We start from the raw sequence: 20,434 nt of genomic DNA on the forward strand, positions 1-20,434 counted from the left end.
AAAGACCCCCACAACATGATGCTGCCAACCCCGTGCTTCACGATTGGGATGGTTTTCTTCGGCTTACAAGCCTCCCCCTTCTTTCTCCAAACATAACAATGGTCATTATGGCCAAACAGTTATATTTTTGTTTCATCAGACCAGATGACATTTCTCCAAAAAGTACGATCTTTGTCCCCATGTGCTGCTGCAAACCGTAGTCTGGCTTTTTTATGGCGGTTTTGGCTTCTTCCTTGCTGAGCGGCCTCTCAGGTTATATCGATATAGGACTTGTTTTACTATGGATATAGATATTTTTGTTCCTGTTTCCTGCAGCATATTCACAAGGTCTTTTGCTGTTGTTCTGGGATTGATTTGCACTTTTCGCACCAAAGTACGTTCTTCTCTAGGAGACAGAACGCATGTCCTTCCTCAGCGGTATGACGGCTGTGTGGTCCCATGGTGTTTATACTTGCGTACTCTTGTTTGTACATATGAACGTGGTACCTTCAGGCGTTTGGAAATTGCTCCCATGGATGAACCAAACTTGTGGTTCTACAATTTTTTTTCTGAGGTCTTGGCTGATTTCTTTAGATTTTCCCATGATGTCAAGCAAAGAGTCACTGAGTTTGAAGGTAGGCCTTGAAATACATCCACAAGTACACCTCCAATTGACTCAAATCATGTCAATTAGCCTATCAGAAGCTTCTAAAGCCATGACATAATTTTCTTGATTTTTCCAAGCTGTTTAAAGGCACAGTCAACTGAGTGTTTGTAAACTTCTGACACACTGGAATTGTGATACAGTGAAATAATCTGTCTAAACAATTGTTGGAAAAATGACTTGTGTCATGCACAAAGTAGATGTCCTAACCAATTTACCAAACCTATAGTTTGTAAACAAGACATTTGTGGAGTGGTTGAAAAACGAGTTTTAATGACCCCAACCTAAGTGTATGTAAACTTCTGACTTCAACTGTATGTTTGGCACGACTGCCATATTGCATCTCCATCCCAAATCCCTTGCTTGGAAATGTACTTCGCCAGACTTCCAAGAACATTTCCCTCATCCAGGCCAAAGGTGGCGAGACACGGTAGTGATGACACCATGGGCCTTGTTGATCTCTACACCAGACAGGATGCTCTTGCCAGCATGCTTGGTGAGGTAGATTGCTGCTATAACTTGATGACCCTTCACATACCTAACCATTTCATTGGCTCTCTTGTAGAGTGTATCCATTGTTTTCAGTGCCATGATGTCCTTGAGGAGCAGATTCAATGCATGAGCAACACAGCCAATGGGTGTGATGTGAGGGTAGGACTCCTCCACTTTAGACCAAGCAGCCTTCATGTCACCAGTGCAAATACCTTCTGTTGTGCAAGGTAATTGATGACTGCCTTCAGCTCTTCTGCAATGTAGAGACCGGTGTTTCTGTTGTCTCTTGTCTGTGCTCTTGTAGAATACTGTTTGAGGGGTGGAGATGATGTAGTTAATTATTCCTTGCCCACAAACATTTGACCACTCATCAGAGAGGATTGCAATACAGTCTGCCATCTCTTTCATTTTCTTGACCTTCTCTTGAACTCTGTAGAACTCTGCATCCAGCAAATGAGTAGATAAAGCATGTCTGGTTGGAGGGGTGTATGCTGGGCGAAGAACATTCAGAACTCTCTTCTAATATACATTGCCTGTGAAATTATCATCTAGTTGACCACACGAAGGTAGGCTATTGCTAGTAATGTATTACAACGTTTGGATGACTTGGAGTTTCAGTAAGCAACAATTTGATTACATTCATTCAATTGCGTTATTAGCCTTTATTTCGTCATTCAGTGATAATTATTTCCAGTAAAATTCTTTGGATCCACCCAGATGTGGTAAAGTTAAGTAACCACTGCATTCTTAGTGACGGGCCTTGCGAATAGATGGGAGAAGTGACATGCCTCAAAGTTCAGAGGATGGTTAATGGCCGCTGCTTAGTAACCATCAAGAGTTTAAGAGTGTAGTGCGTGCCAATGCCGATTCAGCATTACAGCTACATTTCATACTAAACCGTAGGCAGAAGTTTACCGAATTGATTACTAGGTTGTTAGGCTGAAAAAAGGTTTTGGCTTTGATACCGACAATACCCTTCAGATATGAGGAAAATAGTTAGTGGGGGGGGGGCGTTAATCCATCCTCATTAAGCAGCAATGTTCTCAAACATTTTAACATACATGTTAGGAAGCCTCCATGGAGCCTACTGCCAGTTGTACTAGCCTGTAACTGAAAGTGCTCTCCATTTGATGTTTTACTTCTCCTTGGTAGAGTAAACAACATGTGGGCTTCCTCATTGTCGATTCACAGTACTTCCCCCAGGCCTGCCTGCATTACTCACAACAAGCGGTCGGAGGAGGCCTCTCATGAAAATGAATTAAAACTAATGCTAATTGGACGATAATGAAACCATATGCATCCACGTGCATGAACTAAAAGGATTCAGTTTGTCTCGTGCCGCTCGCCTGTTCTGTGATGTGTTGAACCTAAATTAGATTGCTGTGGGCTTCTTCCGCCCCAAAATATGACCCTTTTAAAGGTTGGTTGCTCTGTGAGTGCTGTGAAGTTGTGGTTGCTGACCTGGGGGCCACAGTGGGAGGAACAGCAGCAGCCTCATAAAGGCAGGGCCTGCTGCATGTGGAGGGGAAACTGCACACCCCTGCTTTTGTATGCAAATGCCCCTCTGCAAATAAATGCACCACCATAACAAAAAGAATGTGGCAGCAGCGCCTACGAGCGCTCATTCACCTTTCAAAGCTCGAGCCCAACGTTGGAGCCAGTCTTGGGAAAACCAACTTTGGCTTTTCACATTTAATTTGGGTCATCTGCCCGAGTGAGGCCTTTGAGCAGGCGGGGCTGTATGTATCAAAAGAGAGACCTCTCTTGCCATGGACCACTGTCTGGCAACAATGTCCTGAATAAAGGGAAGAATTTGTGTGTCAGCAACAAAGACATTCATATCTATGTGAGATAAGCTTGAGTTTGTCTGCACACCTCTTCAATGAATGATAACCTACATGCTTATCTGGTAGCTTATAGGCTTGAAGTGTGATTACTACCTCTGAGGGTTTAGAGCTTGATGTAGTCACCTCATACAAGTGCTTGGGAGTATGGCTAGATGGTACACTCCTTCTCTCAGCACATATCAAAGCTGCAGGCTAAGGTTAAATCTAGACTTGGTTTCCTCTATAGTATTCGCTCCTCTTTCACCCCAGCTGCCAAACTAACCCGGATTCAGATGACCATCCTACCCATGCTAGATTACAGAGACAAAATGTATAGATCGGCAGGTAAGGGTGCTCTCGAGCGGCTAGATGTTCTTTACCATTCGGCCATCAGATTTGCCATCACTGCACTCTATACTCCTGTACACTGGTCATCTCCATATACCTGTCGCAATACCCCACTGGTTGATGCTTCTTAGCCCTCACTCCCCCTTATCTGAGATACCTATTGCAGTCCTCATCCTCCACATACAACACCCGTTCTGACAGTCACATTCTGTTAAAGGTCCCCAAAGCACACACATCCTGAGGTCGCTCCTATTTTCAGTTAGCTGCAGCTAGCGACTGGAATGAGCTGCAACAAACACTCAAACTGAACAGTTTTATCTCAATCTCTTCATTCAAAGACTCAATCATGGACACTCTTACTGACAGTTGTGGCTGCTTTGCGTGATGTATTGTTGTCTCTACCTTCTTGCCCAGTTGTCTGTGCCCAATCATGTTTGCACCGTGTTTTGTGCTGCTACCATGTTGTCCTGCAACCATGCTGTGTTGTCATGTGTTGCTGCCATGCTATGTTGTCTTAGGTCTCTCTTTATGTTGTGTTGTCTCATGTTGAGATGTTGGTTTTGTCCTATATTTGTTTTTTTATATTTAATCCCCCGTCCCCGCAGGAGGCCTTTTTGCCTTTTGGTAGGCCGTCATTGCAAATAAGAATTTGTTCTTAACGGACTTGCCTAGTTAATTAAAGTTTAAATAAAAAAAGTGATATGATATGAAATTCGTTAATTCACGAATGGCACCATCTTCCCTATATAGTACACAACTTTTGACTTAAGCCCTATGGGCCCTGGTTGAAAGTAGTGCACTATGTAGGGAATGGGCTGCCGTTTGAGATGCACCCATTATCACACCTTTGACCTCAGAGGCTCCACCGCTTCCCATACTCCTAGTATGTAGGGTTGACCCTTTTGCATCAGGAAAATAGCTCATCCAAATGTGAGAAACATCACTGACGGCAGCCAATTTTAAATATTTAACAATGTCATTGAGTTCTGGAGTGAGCTCACCACAGGAACAAAACTTTATTCTGTGAGAATAAGCCCTATCATGAAAACATTTCAATGTACATAATATGTACTAGGAATGACATTTTTGATATCTGATATTTTCCTTGCCAAATAAAACGATCCCGATAACCGATATACATTTTTTTTTTGCGGCCTTTTAATTATTCTAGTACGGTTAAATAGTTGAAGCACACACACACACACACACACTGACCAAAAAGTTATTTTTGTTGGTGCTTACATATGTCCCCATTACCAGTAAAACATAATCAAAACCTTTTTCTTTCACTTACTTGCTGTGCTGTTTCATTGTTAATTTGTTCAGTCTCAACCAGGATTTCATCATACGTGTCAAGCAGTGAAGTTTCAGCTCTGTCTGTCCGTGGCCTCTCTTCCTTGGTGCGCACTGTCACTGTCCGTTTCCATCTTGTGCAGCTGTGTCTGTAACATTTCACATAAACCCTGTTCCTTGTCTGCATCGAAGTAGCGGTCCTTGTATCTAGCATAGAGCATGGTGGCGACACTGTACAGGCTCAGAGACAATGCCACCGAATCGCTTGTTCACAGCCTCTAGTAGAGTACTTTTCCAAGTTAACCCCTTTGTCGGCATTTTTGTTGAGCAGGCGTTTCAATGCCATGGCAGTGTATCACGTCTGATGCAGGCACAGTTGAGCTTATTTATCAAATCAGGGTTTCTAATGGAGCTAGGAGTGTTCATGTTTCAAGCATGTTCTCAAATGCCATTGAAATGGCAGCAGCATATGAGAACCAGCACATTCTTCAGCATGCAAAACGGCTTTCGTCAGTACGAAATCCTTGTCGACCCGCTGTGCTGTGAGACTCAATGCTCACGGGGCTGACATTGCTGGTCCAAATGTTAGTCGTGTAGCTAACAGCAGTGACGTCCATAGCAAATAGCTCATGGATGTGAGTTTCAACAATACTGTGTAACTCTGGTACGGCAAAATCTGAAAAATAGAGCCTATTCGGTAGTGTGTACCGGTGCTCGATCAGTCGGCGAAAGCCAACATCATCCACGACAGAGATTGGTTGATTGTCAATGGCAATGAATTCCATTATCTAGGCGTTTAATGGATTTAGCCTTTGAGTTGACTCGCTGAAATTTTCTTACTCTTTCAAATGACTGCTTGACTAGTTGACTTCACAGGCCACACAGCAGACGTTGTGGGCTAGGTTAGGAATGCTGTATTGCATGTTTAGCTCTATTTTGCGTGGCTTCATTACGTCATCTACCTACGTTATATAGGTATGCACGTCAGCTTTGCCATTGTTTTTGAACATTGCCGTTAAACTCGACATCAGACCGTTAATATCGTCCAATTCCGATATGCTTACCAATATATCATGCATCCATAATATGTACGTACACTTTTCAATTAACATTAGCGATGGGAATGTCACAAGTCACGAGAGGGTTCTTGCTTCGCAGCTCAAAAGTACCGTAAATGTTGGAAGCCGCTAGCCAGGAGGCTAAGCATTGCAAACTATATTTAGGCCTACACTCTTGTCTTGAATATACAACAATTCACAAGCATGTGCAGACAATTTAAACAATTTCATTTCTCATCCATACACTCATTTATATTTGATCTTCAAGGCAAAAGCAGAGTTACTGCTAACGGATCATGTCTTCATCAGGTAACGTTAGCTTATCAAAAATGACCTATTACCCTTCTAATACAAATAGAAGTACAGTAGGCCTACCTTAAAACATAACAAACCATACATGAAACCATGTATCAATATCATGCACATCATTAGGCTGTGGTAAATGCATATTGTGTCTGAAAACGTGGGTATAATTCACATGGGAGTTGAGATGTTGAGCTGTTTTATATGGAAGCTCATTCCCACCACCCCAAAATTAAATGCATATAAACCCAGCAAAAAAAGAAATGTCCCCTTTTCAAGACCCTGTATTTCAAAGATAATTCATTAACATCCAAATAACTTCACAGATCTTCATTGTAAAGGGTTTAAACACTGTTTCCCATGCTTGTTCAATGAACCATAAACAATTAATGAACATGCACCTGTGGAACGGTTGTTAAGACACAAACAGCTTACAAAAGGCAGGCAATTAAGGTCACAGTTATGAAAACTTAGGACCCTAAAGAGACTCTGAAAAACACCAAAAGAAAGATGCCCAGGGTCCCTGCTCATCTGCGTCAACATACCTAACACGGAACCCAAACTGGCTGGGCCCGTGCGCCATAGTGCATACATTTATTCTCCCCACACCAAACGCGATCATGACACGCAGGTTAAAATATATCAAAACAAACTCTGAACCAATTACATTAATTTGGGGACAGGTCGAAAAGCATTAAACATTTATGGCAATTTAGCTAGTTAGCTTGCACTTGCTAGCTAATTTGTCCTATTTAGCTAGCTTGCTGTTGCTAGCTAATTTGTCCTGGGATATAAACATTGAGCTGTTATTTTATCTGAAATAAAACACAAACAGTCAACCAAATTGTTTCTAGTCATCTCTCCTCCTTCTAGGCTTTTTCTTCTCTTGACTTTATATTGCGATTGGCACCTTCCATAAATTTAAGTGCATTACCGCCACTGACCTCATTCGTCTTTCAGTCACCCACATGGGTATAACCAATGAGAAGATGGCACATGAGTACCTGCTTCTATAAACCAATGAGGAGATGGGAGAGGCAAGACTTGCAGCGCGATCTGCGTCACAAATAGAACTGACTTCTATTATAGCCCTCTCGTTGGTGCAATAATTGAATAATATAGATTTCTAAATTAATTTGCAGCGCTCCCACTCGCAGCGCCAGCGGTGTAGTCAGCCTGTCAGGCATGCTGCAAGGAGGCTTGAGGACTGCCGATGTGGCCAGGGCAATAAATTGCACTGTCTGTACTGTGAGACGCCTAAGACAGCGCTACAGGGAGACAGGACAGACGGCTGATCATCCTCGCAATGGCAGACCACGTGTAACAACACCTATACAGGATTGGTACATCCAAACTTCACACCAGCGGGACAGGTACAGGATGGCAACAAAAACTGCCCGAGTTACACCAGGAATGCACAATCCCTCCATCAGTGCTCAGACTGTCCACAATAGGCTGAGAGAGGCTGGACTGATGGCTTGTAGGCCTGTTGTAAGGCAGGTCCTCACCAGACATCACCGGCAACAACGTCACCTATGGGCACAAACCCACCGTCGCTGGACCAGACAGGACTGACAAAAAGTGCTCTTCACTGACGAGTCGCAGTTTTGTCTCACCAGGGGTGATGGTCGGATTCGCGTTTATCATCGAAGGAATGAGCGTTACACTGAGGCCTGTACTCTGGAGCGGGATCGATTTTGGAGGTGGAGGGTCCATCATGTTCTGGGGCGGTTTGTCACAGCATCATCGGACTGAGCTTGTTGTCATTGCAGGCAATCTCAACACTGTGCGTTACAGGGAAGACATCCTCCTCCCTCATGTGGTACCCTTCCTGCAGGCTCATCCTGACATGACCCTCTAGCATGACAATGCCACCGGCCATACTGCTCGTTCTGTGCGTGATTTCCTGCAAGACAGGAATGTCAGTGTTCTGCCATGGCCAGCGAAGAGCCCGTATCTCAATCCCATTGAGCATGTCTGGGACCTGTTGGATCAGAGGGTGAGGGCTGGGCCATACCCCCAGAAATGTCCAGGAACTTGCAAGGTGCCTTGGTGGAAGAGTGGGGTAACATCTCACAGCAAAAACTGGCAAATCTGGTGCAGTCCTTGAGGAGGAGATGCACTGCAGTATTTAATGCAGCTGGTGGCCACACCAGATACTGACTGTCACTTTTGATTATGAAGATGAATTAATCTCCCAGTGTCTGGTTGAAAACAGACTGAACCAGGTTTTCCTCTAGGATTTTGCCTGTGCTTTGCTCCATTCTGTTTATTTTTTATCCTGAAAAATTCCCCAGTCCTTAACAATTTACAAGCATACCCATATCATGATGCAGCCAACACTTTTTGTAAAAATATGAAGAGTGGTACTCAGTAATGTATTGGATTTACCCCACACAACTTTTTATCCTGGATACAACGTGTTAATTGCTTTGCCACATTTTCTGCAGTCACCCTTGGCCTCATGGTGAAATCCCTCAGTGGTGTCTTTCCTCTCTGGCAACTGAGTTAGGAAGAAGGCCTATGTCTTCGTGTGTAATTAATAACTTCACCATGCTCAAAGGTATATTCAATGTCTACTTTTATTTTTTACCCGTCTACCAATAGGTGCCCTTCATTGTGAGACATTGAAAAAAAACTCCCTGTTCTTTGTTGTTGCATCTGTGTTTGAAATTCACTGCTCAACAGAGGAACCTTACAATTATCTGTATGTGTGGGGTGGGGAGATGAGGTATTCATTAAAAAATCATGTTAAACACTATTATTGCACAGAGTGAGTCTATGCAACTTATGTGAATTGTTAAGCACATTTTTACTTCTGAACTTATTTTGGCTTGCCATAACAAAGGGATGGAATACTTATTGACTCAAGACATTTCCGATGGTAATTCATTTGTTAACATTTCTAAAAACATAATTCCAGTTTGTCGTCATGGGGTATTCTGTGTAGGCCAAATCTCGATCATTTTTTAAATTCAGGCTGTAAAACATCAAAATGTGGAAAAAGTCAACGGGTGTGAATACTTTCTGAAGGCACTGTAGGTTATGTTTCTTAATTTGTAGCATTGTGAGGCGATTTCCATCTATCCACTTTGCAGAGATCAACATAGCAGGGCTGCTGGCAAATGTGTGGCGAGCTGGCATTTGCACCAGCACTTTTAATTATTGACACAAAAACATTGAAAAGAGGGACAAAGTACTGTTGTCCAATCTTAGCCCATAGATGTATTACTATTTCATACCCAGAGTTTTACCTGGTTAGGTTAGCCTATCAGATCAGGAGGAACTCTGGGCCCCAGAAAAACAATCCCCCCACCACCACTCTGGGACCTGTGGTGCCAACTCTGAAATCACACTACAATGTTACAACTGAAAAAACATTTAATATTTGTATAATCTACTATCTCACCATTTTGACTTGTGTAGTTTGACTTCCTTATCTCCAAATTTAGACTTGCATATCTAAAACTGTAGATGGGCATATTACCTTTTTATTTTGTATTTTGCAAGTTTACACAAGTTTTTTTTCTGTCGAGAATCGATACCTCTCGAACCTCTCAAATGTCCCTTTGCTATCATCAATGAGAAAATGTTTGACGTGGCCCTGCACTAGCATTTATAATACAAAATACTGAAAAACAGACTGTATACAAATTATTTATTTTGAGTGTGACAGATGTTTTTGGACATCTAGAAATGCTTATTTTTACCCATTTCTTCAGATTTGAGAAACAGATGCCTCAAGTCCTCAACTGGCAGCTTCATTAAATAGTACCGGCAAAACACCAGTTTCAACATCAACAGTGAAGAGGCGACTCCGGGATGCTGGCCTTCTAGGCAGAGTTCCTCTGTCCAGTGCCTGTGTTCTTTTGCCCATCTTTTTTTTATTGGCCAGTCTGAGATATGGCTTTTTCTTTGCAACTCTGCCTAGAAGGCCAGCATCCCGGAGTCGCCTCTTCACTGTTGATGTTGAAACTGGTGTTTTGCCGGTACTATTTAATGAAGCTGCCTGTTGAGAACTTGTGAGGCATCTGTTTCTCAAACTAGACACTAATGTACTTGTCCTCTTGCTCAGTTGTGCACCGATGCCTCCCACCCCTCTTTCTATTCTGGCTAGAGCCAGTCTGCGCTGTTCTGTGAAGGGAGAGGTACACAGCGCTGTACCAGATCTTCAGTTTCTTGGCAATTTCTCGCATGGAATGGTTTTCATTTCTCAGAACGAGAATAGACTGACGAGTTTCAGAAGAAAGTTATTTGTTTCTGGCCATTTTGAGCCTGTAATCGAACCCACAAATGCTGATGCTCCAGATACTCAACTAGTCTAAAGAATTGCTTCTTTAAAATCAGAACAGTTTTCTGCTGTGCTAACATAATTGAAAATGGAATTTCTAATAATCAATTAACCTTTTAAAACGATAAACTTGGGTTAGCTAACACAACGTGCCATTGGAACACAGGAGTGATGGTTGCTGATTATGGGCCTATGTAGATATTCCATTAAAAATCAGCTGTTTCCACCCACATTGTTAATGTTGCAAATGACTAATGTCTACACTGTATTTCTGATCAAATCAAACTTTATTTGTCACATGCGCCGAATACAACAAGTGTAGACTTTACCATGAAATGCTTACTTTCAGGCCCTTAACCAACAGTGCAGTTCAAGAAGAAGAAAATATTTACCAAGTATACTAAAATAAAAAGTAATAATAAAAAGTAACACAATAAGAATAACAATAACGATGCTATATACGGGGGGCACCGGTACCGAGTCAGTGTGCAGGGGTTCAGGCTAGTTGATGTAATCTGTACATATAGATGGGGGTGAAGTGACTATGCATAAGTAACAAACAAACAGCGAGTAGCAGCAGTGTACAAGGAGGAGTGGTCAATATAAATTGTCCGGTGGCGATTTTTATGAATTGTTCAGCAGTCTAATGGCTTGGGGGTAGAAGCTGTTGAGGAGCCAATTGGTCCTAGACTTGGTGCTCCGGTACTGCTTGCTATGCAGAAGCAGAGAATCTATAAGTCTATAACTTGGGTGACTGGAGTCTCTGACAATTTTATGGGCTTTCCTCTGACACCGCCTATTATATAGGTCCTGGATAGCAGGAAGCTTGGCCCCAGTGATGTACTGGGCCGTTCGCACTACCCTCTGTAGAGCCTTAGGGTCAGATGCTGAGCGGTTGCCATACCAGGCGGTGATGCAACCATTCAGGATGCTCTCGATGGTGCAGTTGTAGAACCTTTTGAGGATCTGGGGACCCATGCCAATTTGTTTTCAATCTCCTCAGGGGGAAAAGGTTTTGTTGTGCCCTCTTCATGACTGTCTTGGTATGTTTGGACCATGATATTTTTTTGGTGACGTGGACACCAAGGAACTTGAAACTCTCTACCCACTCCACTACAGCCCCGTCGATGTTAATAGGGGCCTATATTCTTTCAAAGACCAGGACATTTCTAAGTGACCCAAAACCGCACTATTGCAAAGTAATAGATGATTAGCACTGGGTTCTACTTATCTTTGAGTGAATGTGACGGAGTGGTGGATTTGTGGCAAGAACAAAGGCCACGAAGCTCAGTCTTGAATCACTTGTGTCCTCCAAAAGGAAATTATTTGCATGAAGCTAGTAGATATTCTCGCCTTGTGTTAACCAGGCTGCTGTCTGCTGTAACCTGAGCTGTAGAGATAAAGCATGATTGATATTTATGGCCCATGCTGCCTTATCCTATTCTTTTTGGGGAAAACCAGCAGTGCGTGTGTCCCAAATACACCCAAAAAGGGTGTGTCCCAAATGCCACCCTATTCCCTATATAGTCCACTACTTTTGACCAGCGGGAATAGGGTGCCATTTAAGAGCCCTCGTTTGTATAGTGTTTTCCTACCTCCTTCAGGGAGAAGCTGCTATGAGGGAGATAGAACACCTTACTGTGATTCCGGATGGCCCTCCATACTAAGAAAGTGTAACAAAACCCCTTGAGTCACCTCCTCTCTGTTGTCCCACATGGTGTACAGCTGGAATGCCACACAATTTGATAAAGACAGAGCTCCAATCACGCTCCAAATCAGTTAATTGCAGTAATTTTCTTCTTTTGACAGTCAGGCTCAGCCCCTAAATCCCCAGCTGCCAATTAAGGTTGCTAATTTGCGATGCTGTTGAATAGTTAGCTGTTGTCCTCTGGGACACACAGGTCTCTGTTTCAGCCTAGGTAGTTAAGGAGGAGAATGGGCGGCAGGTAGCCTAGTGGTTAGAGTGTTGGGCCAGTAACCGAAAGGTTGCAAGTTCGAATCCCCGAGCTGACAAGGTAAAAATCTGTCGTTCTGCCCCTGAACAAGGCAGTTGTTCTGCCCCCGAAGCCACTATTCCCAGGCCATCATTGTAAATAGGAATGTGTTCTTAACGGACTTGCCTAGTTAAATAAAGGTATATATTAAAAAACACATTGTTATTAGGGTTGGGAGATATCCCAACTTTCATACCGTCATACGGTTTCTGTCCGTTACCGGGGTATACGGTATTACCACATATGTGCGCACAAAAAAACATAGGCAACAGGGATCTTGATCCAGGAGGGGATTGAATGTATCTGTTGTAACCAAGAAGCTTGATCTTGACATCTAGTCACTTCGCTAACAAGTTACCAAGCCAAATGCATATCTGGAGCCCCGAGCTGGATATAATTCATGACACATCTTAGATTTCCTATAGCTATACTTAACTTATAAGCAATGGCGTAGCACCCAACGCATAATTATAATATATATATTTTTAAATGGTATTGAAAATCATACGGTCTGAAATAACCCTGTATACGGTGTATCGCCAAAGCCTAATTGTTATATCCCAATTTTGACAGACAGTGTACAGTTCAGTAGGTCAGTTTCAGTATCACACCCCTCTGTGTCTGGTTTGTCTTTTACCTCAGTTCTTTCCCTCCCCACCTGTTGGCCAGGGCTTCTGGATAAAGGATGTCAGGCTATTGTCATTGGAGGAGCTGCTTGTATTTACGGGTTACCATGGTGACCTGGCTAGTGCTTACGAACAGGTATAGGTTGTTCTATGTGTGTGTAGGGCTTGAGGTAAAGACTTGTTGCCGGACACAAAACATCCTCTGTTGTACTATGCAACAGAGGCTCTGGGTGTGGACGCAACTGGCAAACACAGGGGGAATTAAGTAAAGGAAATTGATGACGCTATTACCCACAGTTGCAGTCTAAAATGTAGTTTTGTGTCCCATGTTATAATTGTTATGCTATTCAGAGTGGTGATTCATCCTTGAAATAAAGGATGTTGTTTTATTGACACCTTTGAACAAGTGGTAAATGTCAAGTTTCCCCCCTCAGAAAGAAAAGAACACTGCATAAGCACTGTGGTAATTAGGCAGAATATTCACATCACCACCGTATTTAAGATTGCCAAAGAGCTGCTACTTCACCGTTTTTTGAATAACAACAGTAAGCAAATTCAATAGGCTTATAGTCTACTTCTGCTAAGATCAAAACCGAAAGGACTTTATTTTCTTTGAAGAACCATATTTACCCTTGAGCTTTTCTCTTGGGGAAAAAAATAAGTGAATTCTCTAGTTTGGAGCCTGGAAGTAGAAGTTGAAGATCCTATATACATATATTTGTAATGATGACTGCATTACAATAGGCGTGCGTGTGTGCGTGTGTGCGCGTGTGTGTGTGTGTGTGTGTGTGTGTGTGTTAGGAGGAGGACCTATTCTATATTGGCAGTGATTAGCAACCAAAGCATGCCCCTGAAACCCCATCCAGGACAGGTGGCAGAACCTCACCCTGGCTCCCAGACATTCCAGACAGGCTTCTGGAGGGTTGGATTTTTCCCTGGCCATGTGGAACGGGCCTGGTCAGGGCCTGCTGCTGGATATCTCTGCCTGGCTGATGCCTGACCAGAGTATTCATAGATGCCAGTTGCCTTAAGTCCAGTCACATATTTCGTTCTCTTTCTGTCTTTCACACCTGTAATAGTAGACACACGGGCACGTCGTTTCTCTCACTGTAGCTGCTATTTGTGTGCTTTGCTTTGACCCCTGCCGGGTCACAAACTGGCAAAGTTCTTTAGCTTCCAGCTGGCAAGACTTCACTGCTAATTGTTTTTAGACCCATATGCCACAAAACAAGCATACGACCGTGTGGGGACTCAACTCCAGGACACCCACAAAGTGACAGCCTCATTACTCAATAACCTAAAGGATTCCCTCCCTGTGAGCTGTGGAGCTGTTCTGATTCATTATCCCCATGTCTCTTTTCTCCTGACTCGCTCACAGCCCAAGCAGCAATCCCAGCTTTGTGTGGTAGTGGAGTGCTGCATTATGCGAAATGTGATTCACACAGACTGAGGCATGCTCACCATGGCTCATATTATTTTGCACAGAGCGCCTCAAGCTTTGGAGCCGCCTACTGTGGCTGGTGTGTCCATCCCCCCCCCCCCCCCCCCCCCCCCCCCCCCACACACACACAATCAGGGGCTTTGACCTTTAATGCTTTTCAGTGCTCTAACAACTGTAGCTGTCAAAGTGTCCGAGACAGATATAGGACCTTAAGCCCTCTGTCTGTTTGTTTCCAGGGGGAATGTTAAGTGAGGGGGACATAGTGTTTCATGTCCTGTCATTGAATAAACTGCTTTGTTGCACCCGACAAAAGTGCAAGGTCCGAATCACCTCATAAAACCCCAAACGCTTTAAAGCCTTCTGACCTTGTTCCTGCACACAGATTAGACTAGTCCTGGACTAAAAAGCATGCTGTGGAGATTCTTCATTGAATTAGCTTTTTAGTCCAGAACTAGGTTTAGTGCCTAATCTGTATTTGTCTGCGAAACCGGTCCTTTTCATTTAATTGAAATCTGTCTTTGCTAGTTTACAGTTTGACTGGTGTTGTTCACATTGACATTGCTTAATTCATGCATATTTCTTGGGTATTCTACAGCTATATGAGTGCAAATGAAAGCTCATCAAATTAGACACGTTTGAGTTGTCTCTGAAGGATCTTCCCTGCCTCTTTTCAAAGACCTCAGTCCTGAGAATGGGATGATGACGGTTAGATAGCAAATGTTCTTAAACCAACCAGACAAACTAGCTTCTGCAGCTGAGCATGGAGGAGTTATGTAAGGGGAATAGCCAGTGGCGTTCCCTCCCTGAGACCAGATGAACTTGTAAAAGCAACCTTCTGACTAGCCTAAATGGTCTCATCTTCCTTAGTTTTTTTTCTGCACAGATTTGAAGTCATCTGTTCAGATGGAGGTATACACATCGTTCCTGTTCCTCTTCAATAGACACTGTTGGTAATTAGCTAGTGATAGACGTATGGGTTTCTGTGGACGTGGTCGTTGGGATTTCTCAGAAACACAGACAAACTCCAATTCAATTTTTACACCTACTTCGGAGAGTCCATTTTGTGGCCTTGAATTCCCCTGAGAAATGTGGCAATTTCACATGGTAGCTAGCTACATTTTGAACAGTAGCAGGTGTGAGAAGGTTCCGTTCTCTTGGGTGTTTAGGCAGTGAAGCTTTGGTATGTTATTTCACATGCATCCAGAAATATATCTGTTAACTCTGCACCTATATCTCTGTGTAGTCTACCATTCCACAGTACAGTACTATCACGGGATGGGAAAAAGTTATATTCTTCTCAGCATTGACGATTAATGACAGACGCTCCAGTGATGACACTCAAGCTTAGTTGAGTCTCTTTTTCAAAAGAACTTTAAGTCCCTGTATTTCAGTGTCGGAAATGATGAGTAATAAATTGCACCGGATTATTTTGTTCCCGCCGCCTGTAATCTTTGTATGGGAAATTGGAGGGATTCAGAAGGAGCTGAGCTGTTCACTCACTCACTCCCCAGTCAATTAGCCAACTGGCACACAGTTTCTTACTGGAGCTCAGCTACCCATATGTTGTACATAAACAATGAATACATTGATTGTGAAACAGCATAGGGTGCCATTTGGGACCCCGATCATTGACTGACTTGCTTTCGGCATAGTAAATAAACCTCTGGGAATAGTGCCTCCTTTGGACTCAACCTTGTTAGTCCATGGAGATTGATTAAGCCTGAAGGGCCCCTATAGCACTTTCCACTAATGCTCGGTGACATGTGGGCATGACCTATGCAATCTGCTTTCTTCCTAACTACTCTGTACCAATGCACCACCCAGACATCCATTTTTAATCACCTATGCGATCTGCTTTCTTCCTAACTACTCTGTACCAATGCCCCCCCCCCACCCTATTCCCTATATGGGCCCTAGTTAAAAGTAGTGCACTATATAGGGAATAATGTGCCATTTGGGACGGAAGCATCTCACCAGTAGGAAAAGGTCACATCCTGCACCAGACATCCTGGAGGAGCAGCGAGGCAGTTTAATGGACACAAGGCAGTGCACTTTGTATTGTTACATACTTTTACATAATTATTTTGCTAGATTAGAGGTAGGCTATCATGCTTGGTTTCAAGTATGATGAGTATTTATTGGGCAAGGGAATTAAATGCCACATACATCACTGGTGTTTGTTTTTTAAAAGCAATATTTGTTTTGTAATTAGTTACAGTAGGCTTTGTTTTATGACAAGGTAAGTGATTCACCTTCCCCAGTTTTGCATGTCAGTGGATAATGTAGGCGTAGTTGTTTTGATTCAATATTTACAAACCAAATCTGATATAATTGAAGATATTTTCAATAACATGCAGTGGAGTGAAAATCCATTGTTTGGTGCTTAGCAGAGGACAACTCTGCCCTCTACAGACGAGCTGTGTTGACTTCACCTTATTTTCTCTGGGCTCAACAGAGTTGATGTTAATTCATTTTCCTACCTAAAACTGATTCAGTGGGATCAACAATACAGCGGTGTCTCGTGAGGATCTATGTTTGGTTAGGCAGCTGACTTTTATCAGTCATAATGAGGCATAAGCAAAAAGCAGTTCACTTCCCTATGGCTTCCTATCATTGCATACAAAAAGTGGTGTATAAAGTTTCAAGAGTTAAGAGAAATGTTCAATATAACCTGTTCCTTGTTTAACAGATTTTCCTAATTTACCGTGGGATCTTCTGTCCTGCTTCGTTCTTCTGAAGTGTCTCTCTTGTCCCCTCTGTGCAGATGTGAAGGGACCACCCACACACCGCTTTTCCTGCGGCCAGTCACCCTACTCCGAGACCAGTATGTGGGAGAGGAAGTACTGCATCCTGACTGATAGCCAGCTCATCCTGCTCAACAAGGAGGAAGAGGTGAGTGAAGTTCCTCCTAATACTACCCCTACGCACACACACACTTTGAGGGACAAAGGAAGGTGTGCATTGTAGGGTGCTCCACCTTGCATCTGTAAAAATCAATCCCAGCTTCTGTGTGTGCAGAAAAAAATATTAATTAAAGATCAGACCTAAATGTCCTATATTTCCCTGGCTGATAATGTTCCTAAGCTACTGTGAAAACTATTACGGTTTCAGTATACATACTATAGAAAACATTATTTGCTGATGATGCCCTATTTAATAGGGTGAGTGCTATTTGGAATCATTGGGATGCCCCTACCCATAACCCTAACCCTTAGCTATTTTAAATTTCAACTTCAATGGGGTAGGGATGTCCCAAGGATCCCGGAAAGCACGGACCCTACTAACAGTGCCTCCTGTCTCCCCCTCTGTGTGATTCTCAGATGCCAGGTGAGGTGGTTGATGGTCCTACAGAGTCATCGAAGGGCAGGAGCCTACGTAGGACAGTCAGTGTCCCTTCAGAGGGACAGTTCCCTGAGTTCCAGGCAGAGGGCGCCTCCATGCTAGGTAAGACACACCACAGACTAGAAAGGAGAGGAGCCTCTGCAGTTACCAGTCTGTTACACAATGCACTGACTAATGGGACAGGGAAACGTTGGCTGTCTCCCACATGGCACCTTATTCTCTTTTATTTTTATTTTTGATGAATTATTTATTTATTTGTAATAATGACAATTACAACAATACTGAATGAACACTTATTTTAACTTAAAATAATACATCAATTTAGCCTGAAATAAATGATGAAACATGTTCAATTTGGTTTAAATAATGCAAAAACAAAGTGTTGGAGAAGAAAGTAAAAGTGCAATATGTGCCATGTAAGAAAGCTAATGTTTAAGTTCCTTGCTCAGAACATGAGAACATATGAAAGCTGGTGGTTCCTTTTAACATGAGTCTTCAATATTCCCAGGTAAGAAGTTTTAGGTTGTAGTTATTATAGGACTATTTCTCTTTATACCATTTGTATTTCATATACCTTTGACTATTGGATGTTCTTATAGGCACTTTAGTATTGCCAGTGTAACAGTATAGCTTCCATCCCTCTCCTCGCTCCTACCTGGGCTCAAACCAGGAACACATCGACAACAGCCACCCTCGAAGCAGCGTTACCCATGCAGAGCAAGGGGAACAACCACTCCAAGTCTCAGAGCGAGTGACGTTTGAAACTCTATTAGCGCGCACCCCGCTAACTAGCTAGCCAAAACGTCTGGAAAATTAGGCGGCCAAAACTGTTGCATATACACTGACTGCGTGCAATGAACGCAAGACAACTGACACAATGTAATCTGGTTAATATGGGCTGCTAAATATATACTTCTGTGTATTGATTTTAAAAAAGGCATTGATGTTTATGGTTAGGTACACATTGGAGCAACGACAGTCCTTTTTCCCGAGTACGCACCGCATCGATTATATGCAACGCAGGACACGCTAGATAAACTAGTAATATCATCAACCATGTGTACTTAACTAGTGATTTATGATTGATTGATTGATTGTTTTTTATAAGATAAGTTTAATGCTAGCTAGCAACTTACCTTGGCTTCTTACTGCATTCGCGTAACAGGCAGGCAGGCTATTCGTGGAGTGCAATGTAATCAGGTGGTTAGAGCGTTGGACTAGTTAACTGTAAGGTTGCAAGATTGAATCCCCGAGCTGACAAGGTAAAAATCTGTTGTTCTGCCCCTGAACAGGCAGTTAACCCACCGTTTCTAGGCCGCCATTGAAAATAAGAATGTGTTCTTAACTGACTTGCCTAGTTATATAAAGATTAAATAAAGGTGTAAAAAAAAAAAAAGAACTTGAAATCGGCTCTAATTAATCGGCCGTTCCGATTAATTGGCCGACCTCTAGTTAAGACACCAACAGCTTACAAGACGGTATGCAATTAAGGTCACAGTTATGAAATCTTAGGACCCTAAAGAGGCTTTTCTACTGACTCTGAAAAACACCAAAAGAAAGATGCCCAGGGTCCCTGCTCACCTGCTTGAATGTGCCTTAGGCATGCTGTAAGGAGGCATGAGGACTGCAGATGTGGGCAGGGCAATAAATTGCAATGTCCGTACTGTGAGACGCCTAAGACAGCGCTACAGGGAGACAGGATGGACAGCTGATCTACAATGTGATTTTCTGGTGAAAATGTTTTTCTTCATTTTGTCTGTCATAGTTGAAGTGCACCTATGATGAAAATTACAGGCCTCATCTTTTTAAGTGGGAGAACTTGCACAATTGGTGGCTGACTAAATACTTGTTTGCCCCACTGTAAATAAGTGCTTTTAAAATTTTATTTGACCTTTTATTTAACTAGGCAAATCAATTAAGAACCAATTCTTATTTTCAATGAAGGCCTAGGAACAGTGGGTTAACTGCCTTGTTCAGGGGCAGAAAGACAGCTTTGTACCTTGTCGGCTCGGGGATTCGATCTTGCAACCTTTCGGTTTACTAGTCCAATGCTCAAACCACTAGGCTACCTGCAGTATTCTCTTGTGTTTGAGGACTTCTTGTAGGTTTTTAAATGCATACAGACTCATCTGAACATTACTAACTGGTGCAACAAGAATTAAACTTGTCTACACAATGGCTCAGGACCATAGAGAAATGTTGAAATTCCTGATATGGGTGATGGTGGTGATTTTGATCTCCATCTCCGTATCCCTCCTTGAGTTCGTAATACACACTCTGCGACAAAGGAGTAGCCTGCAAGTATGAAGAACAATATCACAGGCATCGGTGGATTAAAAAGAACTGCAAGCAGTGTCCGTTACATAACCGCGGCAGAGCTTTTTAGAAAATATGAGCTGCAGTAGGGAGTGTTATCAACTGAAATATCTTAATTATCTGATGATGAGTCTGTGGACTGCTGCTGCCCTCTTCCAGCCTGGTCTGTGAGAAACAGCTGTAAGCTCCCAAAGGGAACAAAATGACAAGTTATTAGCATAGGGTAACCTTGCAGTAATAACATAAAGGACTGACAACTATGTTAAATGTCTTGTATCGGTTTTCCTGAGGGTTTCGTTTCATTTAGGCCGGTTAGTGGAGATGTTCTACTGCTGGCGTCCGTAGGACGGGATGTGGTGTAGGTGTCTTAGAGAATGTTTCGACAGAGACAAAGCACCCAGTGTCTAACCTCTATCCATCCATCTCACGTGGTCTGAGTAGCATGACTGACCCCAGTGCCT

General features: G+C 42.9%; 1 protein-coding gene across 6 annotated transcripts in view; it reads left to right on the top strand.

Moving 5' to 3' along the window:
- The window catches only part of rasal2 (RAS protein activator like 2), a 90,876-nt gene that overhangs the window by 26,525 nt on the left and 43,917 nt on the right, over nucleotides 1-20,434 (top strand). For all 6 annotated transcript variants that reach the window (XM_031806750.1, XM_020462628.2, XM_020462627.2 and 3 more), the window contains 2 exons: nucleotides 17,080-17,207; nucleotides 17,636-17,759. In XM_031806750.1, the coding sequence (XP_031662610.1) occupies nucleotides 17,080-17,207; nucleotides 17,636-17,759 (252 nt within the window). The remainder of the gene's footprint in view (nucleotides 1-17,079; nucleotides 17,208-17,635; nucleotides 17,760-20,434) is intronic.

Source organism: Oncorhynchus kisutch, linkage group LG27 (genome assembly GCF_002021735.2).
Source record: "Oncorhynchus kisutch isolate 150728-3 linkage group LG27, Okis_V2, whole genome shotgun sequence".
Taxonomy (NCBI): Eukaryota; Metazoa; Chordata; class Actinopteri; order Salmoniformes; family Salmonidae; genus Oncorhynchus; species Oncorhynchus kisutch.